This window comes from Ctenopharyngodon idella, chromosome 6, assembly GCF_019924925.1.
Source record: "Ctenopharyngodon idella isolate HZGC_01 chromosome 6, HZGC01, whole genome shotgun sequence".
In the NCBI taxonomy this organism is placed as follows: Eukaryota; Metazoa; Chordata; class Actinopteri; order Cypriniformes; family Xenocyprididae; genus Ctenopharyngodon; species Ctenopharyngodon idella.
In genome coordinates this window covers 7,840,845-7,858,608 of record NC_067225.1, presented here as the reverse complement: position 1 = coordinate 7,858,608, position 17,764 = coordinate 7,840,845, and the positions used below count along the sequence as shown (strand labels likewise).

Sequence of the window (17,764 nt, the reverse complement as noted above, 5' to 3'; positions counted from 1 at the left end):
TCTCTCACATTGGCACAGCGGTGTCTGTCTCTGCTGCCCTCTCACAGTGTCTGACATCCTTGCGGACAAGGGACAACCTGATTCCCTGACGACCAATCCTGTGCACATGATTATCCCACCCAGTGTGATCATGCTAATCCGATGAAGAGACCAGAAATACAGGCACTATTAGACTATGAATATGCTGGATAACAGCACAGGGGGTGTGGGAGGGACGTGCCAGAGAATCTCCATCATAGGAGGAATCACAGGGTGAAGACAATCAGAATTTGCCCTGTGCACACACCTCCTGCTAAATGAGATACCAGAGAGACAGACTGACAGTAGTATTCTCGAGGGCTACTGAGTAACTTTAAGCATTTTTACACGAATGCCTGATTCTAGCAGTGTTTTTTTATGTTGCTTTTAAACCGAAATTGTCTTAAATTAAAATATTGCGAAAATGAGTTTCTTACTCAGCATTCTTCAATCAAGATACATTTACTTAAAGGATTAGTTCACTTTGAAATGAAAATTACCCCAAGATTTACTCACCCTCAAGCCATCCTAGGTGTATATGACTTTCTTCTTTCTGATGAACACAATCAGAGTTATATTAATAAATATCCTGATGCATCTAAGCTTTATTATGGCAGTGAATGGGACCAATGAGTATGAAGCTGAAGAAAGTGCATCTTTTCAAAGCAAAACGTACTCCACACGGCTCCAGGGGATTAATAAAAGCCTTCTGAAGTGAAACGATGCGCTTGTGTAAAAAAATATCCATATTTAACAAGTTATAAAGTAAAATATCTAGCTTCTGCCAGACCGCCTTCTGTATTCATCTTAGGAAGAAAGCGTATCTGACGTCGCGTCCGTTAAGCTTTTTCTGTAAGTTGAATATGGAAGGTGTAGGACGTAGTGTAAGCATTTTGAAAAGTGAGAGGTATTACACTTTCTTCGTAAGTTGAATAAGAAGGCGGTCTGGCAGAAGCTAGATATTTTACTTTATAATTTGTTAAATATGGATATTTTTCTTACACAAATGCATCGCTGCACTTCAAAAGGCCTTTATTAACCCACCAGAGCCATGTGGAGTACGTTTATGATGGATGGATGCACTTTCTTGAGCTTTATACTCATTGGCCTCATTCACTGCCATTATAAAGCTTAGATGAGTCAGGGTATTTATAAAAATATCTCAGATTGTATTCATCTGAAAGACATATTCACCTAGGATGGCTTGAGGGTGAATAAAGCTTAGGGTAATTTTCATTTCAAAGTGAACTAATCCTTTAATAAGTTATACCTAATGTATTTTTCTGAAAAGTGTATCAAAATTAAGTGAGTTTATGCTTAAAACAAGAAGAATAAGAAAAATAAACTTGTTTTCCATTTAAATTAAGTTTATTTTTCTTAACCAATGGCAGATATGTTTTTCTTGTTTTAAGTATAAACTAAATTCATTTTAATACAGTTGTTCAGAGAAATTCTTTGTCTTTCTAAATTATATTTATCTATATTTGTTTTGTTTTGTTTTCAAAAAAAATGCTTAATATCTCAAGTCATTTTGCTTTCCTAAGTAATTTTCTTCTTGATTGTAACACTTGAAACATGCATTTTCTCTAAAGCATGCTTTGAAATGATATGTATGGTGAAAAGCGCCACATAAGCGTGAAATGAAAATGACTTGAAATATTTGTAAAGGAAAATGACGAGAATACAGAGTAAGAAATGAACATTTTTGTGAATTCTATCTTCTCAACTAAAATTTCAATATAACATTTTTCTATAGATGCTGGGTAAAAAGTGAACACAATAAACCACTGAGATATTAAAGCAATAGTCATAAGAATATATGAAGCTGATTTTAACTGAAAGTTTAAATTGTGCTCTTCTCACAACAAAGGTATTTTTCAGTAAATTACAAGTTGGAGCAAGTTGTCACGTGTTGTAAAATTTGCAATTTTTACCCTTTATTAATTTCAATATCTGTTGAACAAAACACTTGTAATATTTTTGTATGTTAGGTTTTTAATTTTTGCTTTTGTATTAAATGTGTTGTGCTTAATAATTGTTTTACAGTTTAAAATGTGCTTATAATATGCTATTTAAAAGCAGGTTCTCATTGTAACAATTTTGCTCATATATTTTAAATCAAAACAGGGGCATATAACCACAAATGTGGGTCAAAGTGGGTTAAATCAACTGTATATTTTTACCTGGGCAACAATGATGGAAAGCTCAATAGCAAGGCATGTATAAATACAATAAGCCCACTCTGAGAAATATTTACAGGAATGAAAAGTGTGACAACTAGCCCCAGATTCCCATATATTCTACACAAACACTCATCCACATAGACGACTATGTTCAGCCATCTCTGATCATATTATCTAAATTGTAAAATGACAAAAGTGTTAGCATGATGTGCTAATACATGTGTTCACATAAACAAACACCATCCGTGGCTCATGATGTTAGTTGCGAACAACACAAAACATATATAACAGCGTGTGCACAGCACATATCAGTGCGCACGCACACATGACATACATATATGGGGATTATATATGCATGTTCACATTCCAACACAGAGCTTTCCATAGAGAACATACAGTATATATCTGTGCATTACTGGCTTATGTTGTCAGGCAAACGAGAAGTGGGTCAGTTTTAAGGGTCATAGTTCATGCACTGACAAGTGTCTAGTAAATAAAAGTGAATAAAACCACAACTGGTGGAGGTGTCAGGGTGGACATGAGCAAGGGGTTGGCTGGATGCAGAAGAGATGCCCTCTTTCCATGCCAGAAAACGCTGCCCATTCTCACATTAAAGAGCTTTTCTGTTTCTCGCGTGAAGGAAGTACAGTACTGAGACTATCTGCTGTTTGTGTGAATCAACAGGCTTCAGGCTCTGAAACATGAATCAATGTCACGACCGACAAAAGGCTGAGCCACTCCCGCGCCCGCCGCGGCGCCGCGCAGCGCGATCCCCGGCGCGTCCGGAGGTGATAGTAACATAATTAGAGAATGTGTTGAAGGTGTGAGGAAAAAGTGACAGGTGAAGTAGTAGGCTATCCTATTTACACGGGGATTCCTTGCTCTTGTGCAAAATAACCTAGACACACAATATAAGGGCGTTGAACATGCCAATAAAAAGCACTGCTATATGAACATCACACACTGGCTTTTGAGGAACATGGCTTATATGCATCGCAGGCTCTACAATATATGCAATGTGATATTTGTACAGCGTGTGATGCACATCCAAACCATTAAATTATGTCACTCAGACATAATGGGACACATCTGACAGCTTCTAATGCTGTTTAACTTAGTAATGCATCCCAAAGTGTATGTACGGATGGATGCACCTAGTGAGTAAAATAAACTCATTGACATCCATTGTAACAAAAACATATAATAAAACTACCTGTTTTGAAAAAAGGCTCCGTATCTGCATCGTTCGGTCCATCCTCAGCCGCCTCGGCAGAATTCATCATTGCAGAATATGTTTCCACGGATGATGATTATGATGATGGTCAGATTTTACACCTACGGATCTTTGTACTCTATGTGTGAAGAACACCAGAGCGCGTGGCCGTCTCCATTGGTGAACGCTCGTAGTAGTGAATGATGATGATGATGATGCCGGAGGTTCTGCGCTCAGCGATACTGTATCCAGCGCTCCACCGGGCGCTATTGTTTAAAGCCTACCCGCCTCTGCAAGACAACTGCTGGGGGAACCCCGATAGAAAGAGTCGTAAAAAACACGCGTGCAACGTTAATGCAGGTCTTGTAAAATCCCTTATTCATTCGTTCCTCCTCCACCCGAAGTATATTCCTCCATTCGTTCGATGTCTTGCACAACCCAGTGGATATAATGGCAGCGCTCCCCTACACTGACCGACCGAACCGCAATTTGCCTCCCACGATGGGCTCCCACTATTACAGATTAAACAATGCAGCTAATGCAACGACTGTTATAGATGTATGTAGCCTATACAATCGTTCTAGCGCGAGGGAGGTTCTTTATTGTGGTGCAGCCTGGAGAACTGGACCAATCTGTCCTCCTGATGTGCTCAAGCGCTTCCTAATAATGGGGTGTGTGTATTTTTCAAGAGGCCGGAGAACCCCTACCATCACCATACGGTCCTGTTTAAGGGATGCTTACTAATTAGAATCAGTGAATCGCAGTCTGTTATCATTGGAACCTCCTTAAAATTAAAACTTATTTACTGGGTTTTTTTTATTTATTAAAAATGAATATTTCTTCGCTGAATATCAACTTATATTATTTTTAAAAAAATAAATAAATAAATATTGGTTATGATATTCTTATATAATCTGTAAAATTACAATTTTTGAAAATAGATTATATTATTTATTATATTTTGTATAAGAATTAATATTTAAATAATAATTCATATCGAATATTGTTGCATTTCAGAAAAAAACACACGCCAATTTGTTCGTACTTTTAGGTAACAAATGAAAACGGTTGTAAAAAAAAAAAAAAAAAAAACTTCATGGTCTGGAGCAAATATATGAGCGGAGCGGAGCTACAGATGTCCCCTCTCAGCTCAAAGCAAAAGCGTTCTGTAATCACTCCAGCTCAAACTCCACTCCAGGTTTTCCATTTCTCATTCTCTGCTGGCTGCTGAGAGAAACCCTGCTCCAAGTGATATTTTAAGCAAGAACAACGTAGCCTTCGTGGTCTAACTTTTGACCCCTCGCCCCCACTCCTCGCTGCAGGCAAAACCACACAACTCCGCTTAAAATTCGCAATAAAAAAATCACAACGCTAAAAACATCTTCCTAGCTCCACTTCCACTCCGCGAAACACTAAACAAAACGTCTGAGTGATGTCAGCATTCCTGAACGACAGTCAGCCAATCAAATTAGAGGACCGGAACTAACCTGTCGGTCTATGGTAAAAAAAACAAACAAACATTTTAATGATTAATAAAGTAGTGTATTATTGTATTGTGTTAGAGAACTTATTATATTCTCAGTATGGTCTAAGTATAATACTAACAATATTATTTTGTTTGGTGAGAATTTGCCATCAGCACTACTGTCAATCACCCTCCCCCCTCCCCTCTTATGAATGAGAATGTTTATTTAGAAATCAAAAGTATGCTTGAACGTGGGCACAATTGTGTTGTTTCTGGAAGTTAAATAGCCCTGTCGACTCTAACCAGGAAATTTAGTCCTTCCTGTGATTCAGATTTTGCACATGGGTGAATTCAACATCTGCGAAAACAAGTGATTGTATACTTAATGATTGTATTACCACAGTGTGACTTGCAGATTTGTAAGATAACATTAAAATGATTAATCATTCTAGTGCATACCTTAAATTCAATGACTGAGAATGAAATGTTTTCTTAGAGAGAGATTGAGGCTAGAAAATGATGGTGAAATGCCGCCCTCTTGAGGAAATGTGGGTTCATAGAGGCCTCAGCTTCTTAGATCGAGTGATAAAAAAAATACTATAGTTATTCAGTATTTTTCATTCAGTTTGAAACAGCCATTGAATTCAACAAAGCACACAGTGTTTTAGTAGAAAAACTTTATTTGTATCATTTTTCTACTTATTTAAATGAACCTGTAACAGATTGATTGTTTATTCTTGGTGTAGGTCTTAACTTCCATAATGTCTCTTGCACCAAAGAAGGTGATGGTGATAATCCCTCCGTAAGGATGCCATCAAATCCTAGCTGGAGATCATTATTGAGTGGGCAGCGCTCTGAGGATCAAAACGAACAGCTTCACATCACTTTATGCAGATTTATTTAACCTGCTGAGAAAGCAGAATATAAATCTATAGAAATCATCAAACATTCATAAGGAAGAATTTCAATTCTTGAGGTACTTCAAAGCACTGGTCCAGGAAAACCCTCTGCCCACCATTTCTGATTTTGTGGATCTCAAACCTGAAAATTTTATTGCTGTGCATGCACAGGTGATCATATTCTTGAATCTGAGAGGGAGTGAATAAAACTACAGAATTTATGGATTACTGTACATGAAATTTGATTTAAATTTGGTTGATGATTGTCTGCAAAAAATGGCTATTGTTGTTAATGGCTTTTTTATTTTTTATAAAGACATTCAGAAATGCCGTGGCTCATCATGTATGCTTTATACTGGATGACGATGAGCTCACCTGTGTGCACTGATGCATGTTTGCCATTTGAGATGTTGTGACCTGTATCTGTATGGCAGAAGAGAACAGAGAGGTTTCACAGACTCAAGATGACATGGCAATCTCTTACCTGGATGCACAAATGGGAATTAAATATTTTTCACTTCAGATATCGGTTTCTTATTTTATAATATCTCTAATTTTAAACAGTTTAACGATAGTTTATAGATAACAGATTATTAAGCAAACTACAAGATCAGGCATAACATTATGGCCACCTTCCTAATATTGTGTTGGTCCCACTTTGCTGCCAAAACAGCCCTGACCCGTCGAGGCATGGACTCCACTAGACCCCTGAAGGTGTGCTGTGGTATCTGGCACCAAGATGTTAGCAGCAGATCCTTTAAGTCCTGTAAGCTGCGAGGTGGGGCCTCTATGGATTTGACTTGTTTATTCAGCACATCCCACAGGTGCTCGATTGGATTGAGATCTGGGGAATTTGGAGGCCAAGTCAACATCTCAAACTCATTTCTGTGCTCCTCAAACCATTCCTGAACCATTTTTGCTTTGTGGCAGGGTGCATTATCCTGCTGAAAGAGGCCAGAGCCACCAGGGAACCGTTTCCATGAAAGAGTGTACATGGTCTGCAACAATGCTTAGGTAGGTGGTACGTGTCAAAGTAACATCCACATGGATGGAAGGACCCAAGGTTTCCCAGCAGAACATTGTCCAAAGCATCACACTGCCTCCGCCGGCTTGCCATCTTCCCATAGTGCATCCTGGTGCCATGTGTGTAAGCGACGCACACGCACCCGGCCATCCACGTGATGTAAAAGAAAACATGATTCATCAGACCAGGCCACCTTCTTCCATTGCTCTCTGGTCCAGTTCTGATGCTTACGTGCCCACTGTTGGTGCTTTCGGCGGTGTACAGGGGTCAGCATGGGCACCCTGACTGGTCTGCAGCTATGCAGATCCATACGCAACAAACTGCGATGCACTGTGTATTCTGACACCGTTCTATCAGAACCAGCATTAACTTCTTGAGCAATCTGAGCTACAGTAGCTCGTCTGTTGGATCGGACCACACAGGCCAGCTTCGCTCCCCACGTGCATCAATGAGCCTCGGCCGCCCATGACCCTGTCGCTGGTTCACCACTGTTTCTTCCTTTGACCACTTTTAATAGATACTGACCACTGCAGACCGGGAACACCCCACAAGAGCTGCAGATTTGGAGATGTTCTGACCAAGTCATCTAGCCATCACAATTTGGCCCTTGTCAAACTCGCTCGAATCCTTACGCTTGCCCATTTTTCCTGCTTCTAACACATCAACTCTGAGGACAAAATGTTCACTTGCTGCCTAATATATCCCACCCACTAACAGATGCCGTGATAAAGAGATAATCGTTGTTATTCACTTCACCTGTCAGTGCTCATGTTATGCCTGATTGGTGTATATAGGCCTCATACAAATGTATCTGAACCCTGACTTAATGTTTTTGTCCGCATAAATCCATTTATAAATAGTTTTGTTCACTTTTCCCTTTTGAAAAGCTCTAATTCCTTTCATCACAGGAAGGCATATAATGGCATGATGAGGTGTCTGATTTCATCAGCAGTCATAAGTGTGTTTGGGATGAGCATTTAATGGGATAACGAGAGGAAGAGAACAGACTGAAACCTCATCCACCCATTTCCCAGGAGCCAATAAACACCCAAAAATAGCGTTGAGGGTTTTCAGCTTTCTTGCTCTGAGTCAAGACTGGATGTAATGTAGGGTATTCAGCACTCAGCAGTGTCGGATCAACAAATACGGTAGACCACCACTTATGGTGACTGATTTAATTTCACTAGAATTAATGAAAACTACTTGAGCTTATATTTACTATTGACGAAGAAAATCATTATATACACATACATACAAAGCAGCAAATTAAAAATAAAAAGTAAGTTCATTCGCTTCTAGCACTGACGCGCGGGAATATCATTTTACAAAACCGCGAAGTACTGATTATTCTTCCACCCCATCTCCATAGAAACACCCTTTCGGCGTCTGAACTGAAGTCTTAATGGGCGTTAGCCAATTCTAAGGAGATGAGTGGCTAGTGTTCATATGACTGACATAGTCTGAGACCAATAGACGAAAGGTTTGCAAAGATTTCACCGTAATCCACCAATGAAATCCAGAGATTAAAACGAACTGTTTTTCTATTGGACTACGGCACTCGGCTTCCGTTTTGAACGAAACGATTGTGTAGCGGTGATTGCAACAGAGACAGTTTGTTTTGATTTTCATCCATTCGTTTTTAGATTAGTAGTTTGATATGTCATTTGGTTTTTACGTTTTTTAAATTAATCCACGCAATAAATACAAGAAGCAACGGTAAACCATTATTAGACCTATATGATCATGATAAATAAATATTTGCTGCTTGATACATGTAGGTGAACTTCTGAAGATTTAACCGAATATACATCTCGCATGGCAAGTCAAGGAGTATCAAGACCAAAGGTAGTGGTTGTCAACTAATATATTTGTTTTAATTATTATATATTTAAGTTATAATATAATGTTTTGTTTTATTAATAAAGCAAATGATCTTTTGCAGGTGGTCTCGTCAGGCAGGCTGACGGGCTCTGGACGGGGACAAATACACAAAAAACGGTAACAAACCAGATAACAGAAATCCTGTCCATACTGCATGAATTTTAGATGCTATTTGTAATACACTTTTAACAAACATAAATGCTGTCTGGTTTAGTGTTGCTGGGAGATGTGTTGCTCCTCTGGAACCAGCGTATTCTCTTTATTCTACAGACTCTGAAGATCAGGTAAAGAAGCATACATGAAGTAGTGTATAAAGAATCAGTTTAATGATTTTTAAACATTCTTTCACATTGACAATTGCTTCTAGGTGACAACAATACACAAGGGACTGGACCGATGTGCTGCTTTACTCAATGGAATACTTCAAGCCGAACATGCAGGTATTGTATTTACAAAATCAGACCCAATTTTCCATGTTCAGCAATTAAGTACCAATGAGATTTAATAATTTTCACACAACAGAATCAAAGCCCAAACCACAGGGAACAAAAACCTACACCTTCAAATCCAAACCCAAGAATTTATCAAGAAAAATCGAGATTGACAAGAAAAAGCATGGGAAGAAGACAAACACGGCAATACATGTGAAAAAAAGGGCAGGTAATGTCCTCCTGGTTTATTTTTTCATCTTAGAAATACTTGCTTTGATATCTGTTTTTTGTGGAAGCTGGTTTCCACCATGGAATATAAAAATAAAAAAGCTAATTGCGACTTTATATATCACTTATTCTGTTAAAAAGTCAGAATTGCGAGATATAAACAACTTTATTTAACTCACAATTGCAGAAAAAAAGTTGCGAGTTTATATCTCACATTTCTGACTTTTTCCTCAGAATTGTAAGATATAAACTCTGAATTGCAAGAAAAAGTCAGAATTTTGTGATTAAAAAAAGTAAATTCTGACTTTTTTCATGCAATTTTGAGTTCAGAATTGCGAATTTGTTTTAACCAGCATCCATTGTTTTTGAAATGACATGTTTGTCAATCTTTTTGTTTCACTTCCATCCTTTGTTGTAAAATCCTTAGTAGGATTTGAATGCCACAGCAGGTGATTCTTTTTAACAACCATTTGCAGAAGCATAAAATAAATACTGCTTGACGGCTTATTGTATTTTTCTTACTGTAGCTGCAGTGCAGAAGACGATTCCATCTGCCAGCTGTCACCTGAGTTCAGCAGGGCAGCCATGTTGTCGTGGTGATCAGCACTCTGGGGTCAGACGGGTGCAAGGATCACAAGATCAACCTTCAGCACTGACCCATGTAACGCAAGCAGAAGATGCCCAGCACAACTCAGTTCCACTGGCCTACTCTCAGCCTGCTGCTAGCTGTAATCTGCCGACTTCTGGTAAACAGACAATCACTAACACATTATATAGCAACTGATACTTTTAATAAATATATTAATAAATAAAATATCTAAAATATTTAGTTCTGTGGGTTCCGTAAGGGCCTGCTCAAATGATGATCATTTCTAAGAATGTCTTACTCTAATCAGTGTTACTACTATTCTAGCACTGATATCATCATTAAATAGTTTCTCCCTCTGTTTGCAGCTCAGGTTCAGACATCCACTGTATTTAACAGCCGGCTGACTACATCTACTCCTGCGTTGAGCCCTCAGAGACCTGGATCAGCTCACAGTGAACCTGTACATCTACTGCAACATAATCTATTAAGCAACTTAAAATAGAACAGCGAGAGCTGTCAATCAATTCAAAATGAATCAATACACAATATGGTGATTAAAGGGTTAGTTCACCCAAAAATGAAAATTCTGTGATTAATTACTCACCCTCATGTCGTTCCACACCCGTAAGACCTTCGTTCATCTTCGGAACACAAATTAAGATATTTTGATGAAATCCAAGAGGTTTTTTATCCTCCATTGAAAGCAACGAAATTACCACATTCAATTTGAATTTGTGTTTCAAAGATGAACGAAGGTCTTAAGGGTGTGGAACGACATGAGGGTGAGTAATTAATGACAGAATTTTTATTTTTGGATGAACTAACCCTTTAATCAATAATTTGCAATACATATCAGTTACTGATTATAAAATCACCCAAATTAAGATAATTCATCAATATTACTTTGGCAGACAAGTAAAGTGTTTACTAGAAAGGACCAAAGTGGAATTCAGTCTATTTGTTTTTATTATTTTAATTGAACATAAGCCTATCACATTAACACTGATTTGTACATATGTGTCAAGACTTACACTGCCATTCAAAGTTTGGGGTCGTTAAGATTTTATGAATGTTTTGGAGTCTCATGCTTACAAGGCTGCATTTATTTAATTAAAAATACAGTAAAAAAACAGTAATACTGTGAAATATTATTACCATTTAAAATAACACTTTTCTATTTTAATATATTTTTAAATGTAATTTAATCCTGTGATGGCAAAGCTGAATTTTAGCAGCCATTAATCCAGTCTTCAGTGTCACATTATTATACAAACAACACATAAATAATTAAAAATTAAAATAATTTCTTAAAACAAAGAAATTTAAACAATATGCTAATTTGGTGCTGCTCAACAAACATTTCTTATTCTTGCCAATGTTGAAAAGTCATGTCACTTAATATTTTTTGTGGAAACAGTGATAAATTTTTTTTCAGGATTCGTTGTTGAGTAGAATTTTTTAAAGAACAGCATTTATTTGAAATAGATTTTTTTTTTTTTGTGATAAAATTATCAATTAAATGCATACTTGCTGAATAAAAGTATTAATTTAACTTATTGACCTCAAACTTTTGAAAGGTTTTGGTGACTTTCTTTGAAATGCGATGGTAGGATGATTTTTATTGAATATACATATTGCATGTGTCAAATTAAACAGTTAATTGTACTAAATTAACACTTAATTGAGTGCTCTAATAATACAGGTGCTTTTCATTTTCTGTCTTCCTGTCTATTTTCTGGTTACTTTTACACTCTGACACTTTTACTCATTGGATCTGTTTCCCTATGTGTCTCATTCTCCTTGCTTTCGTCTTTCTCTGTCATTTAGTGTACTTCAAAGTGTGTGCTGAGCAGTGGTGGCTCATCTGGGGAGTTTCATCAGTTGAGGGCCATGAGTGCTGCCATCCCCTCCTGCCCTCATGGTTCTGTAGAAATGTCTGCCACTCCAACTCAGTATGCGGCTTCTTTCTCCATCCCACCTGCAGTCCAACGACAGTCTCCAGTTACTGTATCTCCTGTCCAAAATGGATCCTGTGCTCCAGTAGGGCACGGGCTACCTCAGGTTGAATTGACATTGTCCACTGGGTCCTTGACCTGTTCCTCAGCAACACAGATGCCCAAGCAGCTCCAGGTCAGCCTGACTCAGTCTGATCCAAATGGACCAGAACAGGAGATCTGCTCTGAGGAGAGTGTGGAGAAGGGAAGTTCTAGTGCAGAGGATGAAGATGAAAATGATGGGATGGATAAGACACCTGTCAGAGACATCAGCTGTCAGACCAGCTATGAGAAATTAACAGTTCACAAAGTCAAACCCACCAGTCCAGAGAAAACTGCACAGAAAGTGATGACTGTTAAATATCTGCTGGGAGAGCTGAAGACTTTAGTGGCTAATCAGGGTGAGAATATTTGATTTATTTTTACATTTATTTTATTTTCCTCCCTTTGACTTTCTGTCCATCTTTAACACTTTAGATTGGACAACACTGACTTTAATTTTATAGACAAAAACAATGATACATTTGGGAGCTTTTTATTTTTATAAATCTTGTTCTTGCTATGTTGCTGTCAGGGTCTTATTACAGGGCTGTCTTCCAGTCATCTGGAAGTCATCATTTATAAAAGTTGATAACCATCCCAAGTTTGAAATATCTAATTCACATTCTTTAACAGTTAAAATATTGGACCTTCAGATGTCAAGACACACAAGGATTGATTTCCTGGATTTGCAGATGAGCAGATTTTCTCTCTGTGTGTTATCTTCACATTTTATTACACGTTTTCTCTTCTGTGCAGACAGTGATGCTGTGCGCCTGATCTCTGAGGTGGAGCAGAGTATCTCAATACTTCCTGTCATGGTGGGCAGCACCAACATCCAGGCTGAGATTGCGCTCGCTTTACAGCCACTCAGGAGTGAGAATGTACAGCTGCGAAGGTCAGCGACTCAAAGAGTGTATAGAATCCTAAATCTTAACTACTGCTGCAGAAAAGAATATAACACAAGTATAGACATGCATGTCAGTGTGTTGCAAGGATGTGTGTGTATTTGTATTAAGGCTATTAACTTTGTGACATTGTGGCAGACAAAAGCATTGAATAGACCATTTGGGTGTTTGTAAAGTGCGATGGTGTATTTTGTGGGCAGAGCCTACCTGGTGGCAGAAAGTGACAGTTCTGCAGTAGTAGTCAGAATATTTTTACAACATGGATCATCTGGACACCTTCTCCAGTTATTTTAATGGTTTGCCAGCAGAAGACAGGTGGTCATACACTAATTAAGATAACCCTTAGCAATGTGATAAGTTTTCCTGTCCTGTACTTACTGCCATATATGGGCAGGGCTGTAGCTAGTAAATTCTGGGCCCCATGAAAAAACACTGATGTGGGCTCCCACTGCCCTCCACTCATTTCATATATGGTATCAGATATAGGCATGGAGGCTCACATGTGATGACATAAGCCTGATCATGCAGAATGTGTTAATTTTCTATCATGTTATTTTCTTCATAGTTAATTACACTTAAATTGACAACCCTAATTTCTATTTATTGGCATGTCTCCTAGGCGTTTGCGAATACTCAATCAGCAGTTATTGGAGAGAGAGAGAGCAGAACGGCGAGGCAGACCAGAGGCTTGCGACATGGAGGGTGAGTGGAGCCGTGCTGTCTTCTCTCTGTTCTGTCTGTAAAGGGCTTGACTTGAAGAATGAATACATCATATGGAGGAGTAAATGTGCAAATATGTAAATATATTTTTAGAATTTAGCCTTTTATTTTCTGTCTAGCTGAGTGGATGCATGAAAACAATCTTTGTGTTCATTTTCATGGTTGTGTTACAGTGGTTGCATTGCAGTCTCTGAACTTCACTCTACAAACTCAGTTAAATGAGAGCCGAAGAGAGCTTGATGATCTGCAACAGGAGAACATGAGACTGCGGAAAGCCATGGAGGATAAAGATGGTGACCTGAAGCAGCACAAAGAGTTGTGTGAGTTCGAGAACAGTCGGCTAAGGCTGGGTAAGAGTATTCTCTTAGACTGTTGGTTTTTAGCTTTTAACCCTTGTGCTGTGTTGAAAACCCTGTAACACCTTTTGTGTTCCCGGTCAAAAATGACCAGCCTTTTAAAAATGGCTTGTAAATCGCTCGTTATGCTGTATTATCATCAAATATTGGATTCAATATTTTGTCAACTTGTTTTCTTTCTTACACTTGTGGTGTTCCCGGTCAAAAATGACCGGGCTACAAAAAAATGCTTACAAATCTCTCATTACTCTATATTATCACCTAATATTGGACTCAATCTTTTTGTCAACTTGTTTTCTTTCAGTTAGGACAGGTTTTGTATTTATTTTTTAAACTGTCTGATTGTAGGCCTCATTGATTGATTGAGTATATATATGTAAAAATGACAATCTATTGAAAATCGATGGGGGAGATTGAAAATAAGAGAAACATTTTCATGTGCATATTCATCATGTTCGCATATTTACATGTGTGCTTGCGAAGATAAAGGCCTCAGACCTGTGCATTCATGGATACATGCACACTCGTGCACACAAACACACACACACACACACATACAAACACAAAAACTATTTTGAGTATTACAGGCTTTCTTTTTCCGTAGAGATGAACTTTATCTTCAGATCAATGAGACTCAGATCAATGAAATAAATACAAAACCTGTCCTAATTAAAAAAGTTGACAAAGAGATTTAATCCAATATTAGGTGATAATATAGAGTAATGAGAGATTTGTAAGCATTTTTTTGTAGCCAGATAATTTTTTTAACGGGAACACCACAAGTGTAACGAGGGGGGAAAAAACAAAATTTCTCAGAAAATTTTGAGGAAGTAGTTATACCCTGGGTGAGTAAAGTAAGCAAGTTTTAGTCCAATGCGATAACATTAACTAGCATTTTCGGGAAAAGAAAATCCTCTCTGGGTCAGAATGACCTGAACACAACCTGAGGATTAACATTAGTTAACTACACTAGTTAACATGAACTAACAATAAACAATACTACAGCATTTATTAATCTTAATGTTAATTTCAACATTTACTAATACATTTTTAAGATCAAATGTTATATCTGTTAACATTAGTTAATGCATTGTGAACTAACATGACCATTTTTATTAACTAACATTAACAAAAGTTAATAAATGCTATAAAAATATATTGTTCGTTGTTTGTTCAAGTTAATTAATGCACTAATGTCAATGCGCTAATCTGTTAACTAATTAGACTTTATTCACAAGTGTGACTACATTATAACATTTGTCACACATTCCAAGATATCTTTATTTCACAAATGACTGCAGTTAAATTGACATATTTTAAGCTTTTTTTCTTTTTGCTGTAAGTGATTGTCATGCTATTGTATCAATGCAGAGATGAATGAAGCATTAGCTGAAATGCAGAGCTACCAGAGTAAACTCAAAGAGTATGAGATTGAGAAAACTGTACTGACTCTGAGTCTCCAGCAGAGAGAGGCAGAGATCAGCAGACTGCAGGAAGTCATCAGGTAACTAGTGGTTCTCTTCTGATGAGTTTGGTACTGTATGTTCTGATAGTCATGGCCAACAGTGAAAAAACAATGCTAAATTCAAATGATCATATAATTGTTTGTACTTAAGATAGTAAAATACATATATTTAACTTTTAAAAGGAGAAAACACATCTGTTTTGTTGACATCAAACTCTATTTAATCAATCAAACACTATTTTGATGCACGTTCATCTGTCATTTAAAGGGCTAGTTCACCCAAAAATAAAAATCCTGTCATCATTTGAACTGTTGAACACAAAAGAAGATATTTTGAAGAATGTTGGTAACCAGACAGTTGACGGTAGCCACTGACTCGCATAGTATAGTATTTTTTTTTTTTCTTTTTTTTCTTTTTTTCTTCCTCCTACTGTGGAAGTCAATGGCTACCGTCAACTGTCTGGTTACCAACATTCTTCAAAATATCTTCTTTTGTGTTAAACATAAGAAAGAAATTCATACAGGTTTGGAACAACTTGAGGGTGAGTAAATTATGACAGAATTTTCATCTTTGGGTGAACTATCCCTTTAAGCCAAGTTAGACATGCTAATATGGACACGTTGTGTGACAAGCCTTCATCTCGCAAGTGTAGGATAAGCCATTTTGATACCGTAATGTTGCCTCTTGATGTTCAATTTAAATTCTGGGTTGAGAATCATTCATCTACTGCAAACTATAATGAAATTACATCTTTGAATGAAATCTTGAGAATCTAGCATGTAACCGAAGATGTAGGTGAGATGCTGGTCATTGTAACCTGTTTTTTCCTGCACACAGAAATCTGGAGAGAAATCAAACAAAAGACACTAGCAAATATTCTCCTCAGCTGGACTTGTGTCAACCAAACTCTCAGCTTACTAAGAGTGTTCTGGAATTGCATGAAAATGCACAGAGGGAGTCGACTGTGTCAGATAAACTTTCAAACTCTGTAAAGTCCTACCTTCAGACCCTGGAGGGCATCGGACAGGCCTCTCCTCCACACAAAGTTCACTGTAAGTCCCAGACATTACAACCAGTCCCCCCTGGTCAGATTAATGGTGGAAAAGACAACTTTATGCCATCAGATGCTAAAGTCTGCTCACCAACAGAAAGGGATATACACAAACCAACCCTGGAAACCATAGCTGAGAACATTCCTCAGTTAGAAGAGCTGAAAAGAACAATGTTTGCTTCTTTAAGGGAGACTCCAGTGGTGCAACTTGCCTCAGGAGTTGCTCATAGTAAACCGCTAACTCAGTGTAATGAGCCGATAACAGCCAAGAATCAAAGAGAATATGTGGATGCGCATGTAGGGCTGAAATATATGGGCCGTGCTTTTGAAAAGCTGGACATCTCAGATGGGCTCCACATTCAGGACGCAAAGAATGATGGCAGAGATTTCCTTTCAGATCATCATGGTGTGGCCTTACAGATAAATCAGAAAAATAAGGGCCTGAACAATCAGTCGGTGCAATCTCAGCATGCCCAAAGGATGGGTGTGCAGTCAACTTACTTTGGACGCCCTTCAGTGATAGAGAACACCTTTTCCTCTTGTGATATTAAATCTTTAGCCTCTGATTGGAGCATAAACTCCTGGTCCACGTTTAACACACAAGATGAGCAAAATTTCAGAGATGGGCTTGCAGCACTAGACGCCAGCATAGAAAGTCTGCAGAAGACCCTGAAAGTTGATCTAAACAAATAATTTAGTATTTCACTGTGTGCTGTGTATTGTTTTTAATTTGATTACATGTAATTAATGGATATTTTACATGTCTCTATTTTTATTAAATTATTATGTGTAACAAATGAATATTACATTTCTCATTGTATTTTTTGTTTTTTTTTTCCTTTGGTCCTAAGACTATTGTAGCTTGGTTTCCTAAAATCTCTTATAATACAGAATCTTGGGGTATTTAAGCAAACATAAATGTGTTCCATATTAAATCTGTACAGATGGCGTTTGTCCTGTATTTTAACATTATACATCCAAACAGCTGACATTAAACTCTTCATTTATTGTATTTGAATAATTTTAATTTTGCATATGAACGTTAAAAATTGCACATTAGTATACAAGACATGTTGAAAACCGACTTGTTTGGCGATTTTAGGTTATCCACTGGTAGAAAAAAAATCTTCATAAATGGACCAGATGATGTTTGTATTTAAATCTACTGATGTCATTTTCTTGTTCTTGTTTTTACTGGGGATTCCTGAACTTGAAAGGTTTATTTAAATGTTTACTAAAATTGATACTTAAGTCCTCCAAGGTCACTTTACAAAATTCAGTAACTGAAATTCACGTTGC

General features: G+C 37.6%; 2 protein-coding genes across 4 annotated transcripts in view; one reads left to right on the top strand and one right to left on the bottom strand.

Moving 5' to 3' along the window:
- The window catches only part of kalrnb (kalirin RhoGEF kinase b), a 96,263-nt gene extending 92,170 nt beyond the window's left edge, over window positions 1-4,093 (bottom strand). The window contains exon 1 of the mRNA XM_051897361.1: window positions 3,415-4,093. Within this exon, the coding sequence (XP_051753321.1) occupies window positions 3,415-3,484 (70 nt within the window). The 5' untranslated portion in view covers window positions 3,485-4,093. The remainder of the gene's footprint in view (window positions 1-3,414) is intronic.
- A 3,569-nt stretch (window positions 4,094-7,662) lies between these two features.
- Window positions 7,663-17,266, top strand: ccdc14 (coiled-coil domain containing 14). Of its 3 annotated transcripts, none has more exons than XM_051897883.1 (14): window positions 7,663-7,950; window positions 8,581-8,647; window positions 8,745-8,800; window positions 8,898-8,967; window positions 9,051-9,123; window positions 9,206-9,343; window positions 9,870-10,088; window positions 10,297-10,391; window positions 11,759-12,326; window positions 12,724-12,862; window positions 13,492-13,574; window positions 13,766-13,942; window positions 15,320-15,452; window positions 16,252-17,266. In XM_051897883.1, the coding sequence occupies exons 2-14, from the start codon at window positions 8,618-8,620 to the stop codon at window positions 17,156-17,158; spliced, it is 2,688 nt and encodes an 895-aa protein (XP_051753843.1). In that variant the 5' UTR covers window positions 7,663-7,950; window positions 8,581-8,617; the 3' UTR covers window positions 17,159-17,266. The 3 variants fall into 3 exon arrangements, with proteins under 3 accessions (XP_051753843.1, XP_051753842.1, XP_051753845.1); XM_051897882.1 differs by having other exon boundaries at window positions 7,663-7,967; XM_051897885.1 differs by lacking the exon at window positions 7,663-7,950 and adding an exon at window positions 8,395-8,413.
- The last annotated feature ends 498 nt before the right edge of the window (window positions 17,267-17,764 follow it).